Raw genomic sequence first — 3,696 nt, forward strand, 5'->3', positions numbered from 1 at the left:
CTGATATACGAACTGAACATTCAGAAAAAAATCTTTATATATAGTGAAGATGAAGCAAGCAGAATTATTTTATAGCTTCGAGTTACTTCCCTGTCTACGTAGGAATCTCTTATTTTCATAGACTTTTCGTCCCATAAATTGGACTCCAATTTCGGTACTAATTTCTTGGATGGAAGTATTAGCGTAGTGGAATATTTCATTTACAAGCAAATAGCAGTAACAGTGGTAATAATGGATTCAACTAATTGCTGCCCTCAAATAAATAACAAACAATACAAAGACACAGCAGTAATACAAACAAGAGGTCCAGAGGGTCATCAAATATTATATTGCACTACAAACATTTCCCTCGCAAACTTTGTCGGTTCTATCTGGTGAAACTACCAGCTAAATGATATTATAAGATTCTATGCATTTTGGTTTTTCTTCAGAAGTAGTTTGACATATTTTCCCCTGTGACCTTGTAAGTAGGTCAATGTCATTCTCCTTCTCAAACGTTATAAGCTCTATCCCAAAAAAGGCTACCAATCTAACCTTATGAATCCATTCCTTTTGGTTCTTTAGAACAAATTGTTTGAAATGTTGTTGACCTCTGTGACCTTTAAAATAGGTTGAGGTCATTTGCATTTGCAATCTTTAGTGAGCTCTATCCCAGGAATCCAAATATGAAGATTCCATACCTTTTAGTTCTTCAGGAGAAGTGGTTTGAAGCAATTCACATATTGAACCGCTGTGACCTTGAAAGTAGGTCAATGTCATTTTAATAGGGTAACCTTTTAGCACTCCATTCCTAGGTACCTACTGGCAAAATAGCATGATCCTATGCCTTATAGAACTGTTTAAGAGGAAACATTATAGCACTCCATCCTAAGTATCGACTTGCAACATATTATGACCCTGGACCTTATGGGGCTTGAGAGGAATATTGTTAAAGTTTTTAACATATTTGACCCCTGTGACCTTGAAAGTAGGTCAAATATCATAACCCTACGTCATCAAGTTCTTCAGAAGAAGTCGCTCAGAGAAAAAGTTGACGGACAGACGGACAACGGACGCAGCAGTACGGCATAAGCTCACATTCGCATGGCCTTTCGGTCCCTGTGAGCTATTAAAATGACTATTTAGAGTTTCATTTTTAATTTTTTTAATTGTGTTTTCTGCATGAATAGAAAATCATAAATAATGTGCAAATATAATACCATTTAAAAGTATGTAATTGGATGTTTTTATTTTTTGGAAACGAACTTTTTGAGTTACAAAACTTAATGCAGATAATTTCATGCAACACACTCTTAAATATTGATAGTGTTTTTCTGTCTGATTCTCTCTCTCTCCCCCTTCTCTTTAACTACCTCTTAATGTGTGCATATGATTAATTACGTGGCGCAAAAATGTCTTCAAGAAATATTTCATCATTGTACAAATTGTAATAATATATTTGAACTTGATGGTACTGGAAGTTTACCTTAAGATGACATGAAATATTTCAAAATAAATCCTTGAAAACTAAGTAAATAAATAAAACGAAACCGTCAGTGCAGTTCACTAGTTAATTCGTTGATCAGGCATTGTCGGTTCAAAAACCATATGACTTTAAAATGTCATAAACACCATTTGATCAATTGTTCAAATGTCTCTATAAAATGAATCGATATTTGAGAGTGTTTATTAGACATTGATGAATTGTTTGTGATGATATTTACATAATGTAGTATTGTACGACGAGGTCAACTGTTTATCATGTACTCTTTCCTCATGTTACAGTCTCATTACGTGTACGGTACCGTCCTCACACCCGATCCACACGTTCCCGCACGTGTCCACACCCACCGATGTAGGTTTGGTCACTCCACGTTTCTGATCCAGGAGACACGTGGCCTGTGTACTATCTCTCGGTAGGACATACACCTGGTTGTTAGTGTAGTCCGGTACAAACAGTCTGTCGTACTTGTCACGTGACATATTACGGATGTCCCTACTACCAACCTGCTGGCCGTTGTTGAGTTCACCAGACCATTTATATTTTGTTGTACCGGATCTGTCTGTTATGATTGATACATTATCATAGTCCGACACTGCAATGTCTCCTGACGACAAACATGTTATACACCACGCCTTCATTCCACACGTCACCTTCCTCACAATCGTACCTGTCTGATTCAGTACCACTATGACTGCAGTGTTTGTATTAACAAACACCTCGTCCCTCTCGTTGATGCTGATGTCGTATGCTTTATGTGGTCTAATGTCAGCAAATGTTGTCACTTGTTTGTTGTGTAGTGATAGTTTATATACAAATGTACTAAATGGATCAATGGTCATAAGTATGGCTTTTGTCCCGACAATGTTGGTTTTGTGCGGACAGAAGTCCAGTTTAACTGTCTCTTTGGCCACAGCCTCACTGTTGACCAGTACCAGAACCTGGTATTCGTGTATTGATAACCACGCGTGACTATCGTCGACTGGACTTATATCCAATATTTGATTTTGTTGCGAAACAGTAAACTTAGAGAGACGCTGAACGTGTTTACTGTCGATGTCTGTCTTCTCGTACTGGTCCCCGTGGTGTAATTCACCTAACATTTTCGTCAACAGGATGCGGTTGATATTTCCGAGAACAAAGCTTGGTTGTTTTGGTGAAACATGTTTCATCTTAACGTCATACAGGGGCAGAGTTTTCCTCAATGACATTTCCGTTTCAAATATGGATACACTAGATGTATCTGTCATTTCCGCCTGTTCAAGCAGACGCGTCAGCTCTTCGACATTTTTCTCCGATCGTTGAATATCTTTCTTGTACAGCAGTGATTCCTCTTTTTCCAAAGATGCTAACTCGGCTAGCACTGCTTCCGCGATATAATCTACTTCTGCCTTTAACTTAGTCCTCTGTGAGTTTACCTCTCTCCTCGTTGTATCAATGTTGTCTTTGAACGTTTTGTTCACGCAATGTCGCTTGGACGTCTCGGTCTTGAAATTTGCTATTTTATCAGCTAACGTTGTCATATGTTCCTTAAAATGTTCCTTTTTGACAGACAGTTCGTCTTCAAAAGGTTTCCAGTTGTGCTGTTTATGATTTTTAGATAAACATATCGAACAAATCAACTCGTTGCAGTCTGAGCAGAACATATCACACAGTTTACCGGGATGTAGTTTACATACCTCTGGCACAGGCTTGTCACCCTGACGGTTAGCCTTCCCTATCGACACGACGTCATCGTTTTTAGTTTTTCTTCCGCGTGTATGGGTTTCCTTACACCGGTCACATAAATTCTCCTGACAATCGTTACAGTACCATCTTACCCCGTCTTCACTGTCACACAAAGCACATGTGTAAGTAACGGGTTCTTGGGCACGCCGTACGGATCTGTTACTTGCCATGGTGTTGGTACTTAACACACAAACAGTGAAATACTACCATTTGTTTCTGTGTCGGTACAACTATAACTATACACTTCCTTGTTACGGTTATATCACGTGACTTGACCGACAGACAGTATAATGTCCCGGACTCCTGGCGCTAGGCCAAAATAATCTAACTTAAAGGCAGATCTTGCTATCATACGTTACCATCATTACATGTGTGTATTAGACATACATTTAAGTTGTGATTTGTTCTTGAACTGTGTCCCTTCGACCAAACATTTAGACTTTCAAAAGAAAACGACTAGTGTTGAATACATATGATGAAGAAGCTGT

General features: G+C 38.6%; 1 protein-coding gene across 1 annotated transcript; it reads right to left on the reverse strand.

Moving 5' to 3' along the window:
* Positions 1–1,127: 1,127 nt before the first annotated feature.
* On the reverse strand, positions 1,128–3,459 carry LOC110452761. Its single transcript, XM_021501434.1, has one exon. It carries the CDS (start codon positions 3,376–3,378, stop codon positions 1,759–1,761), a length of 1,620 nt encoding a protein of 539 aa, XP_021357109.1. The 5' UTR covers positions 3,379–3,459; the 3' UTR covers positions 1,128–1,758.
* Positions 3,460–3,696: the final 237 nt, after the last annotated feature.

This window comes from Mizuhopecten yessoensis, unplaced genomic scaffold, assembly GCF_002113885.1.
Source record: "Mizuhopecten yessoensis strain PY_sf001 unplaced genomic scaffold, ASM211388v2 scaffold6863, whole genome shotgun sequence".
Taxonomy (NCBI): Eukaryota; Metazoa; Mollusca; class Bivalvia; order Pectinida; family Pectinidae; genus Mizuhopecten; species Mizuhopecten yessoensis.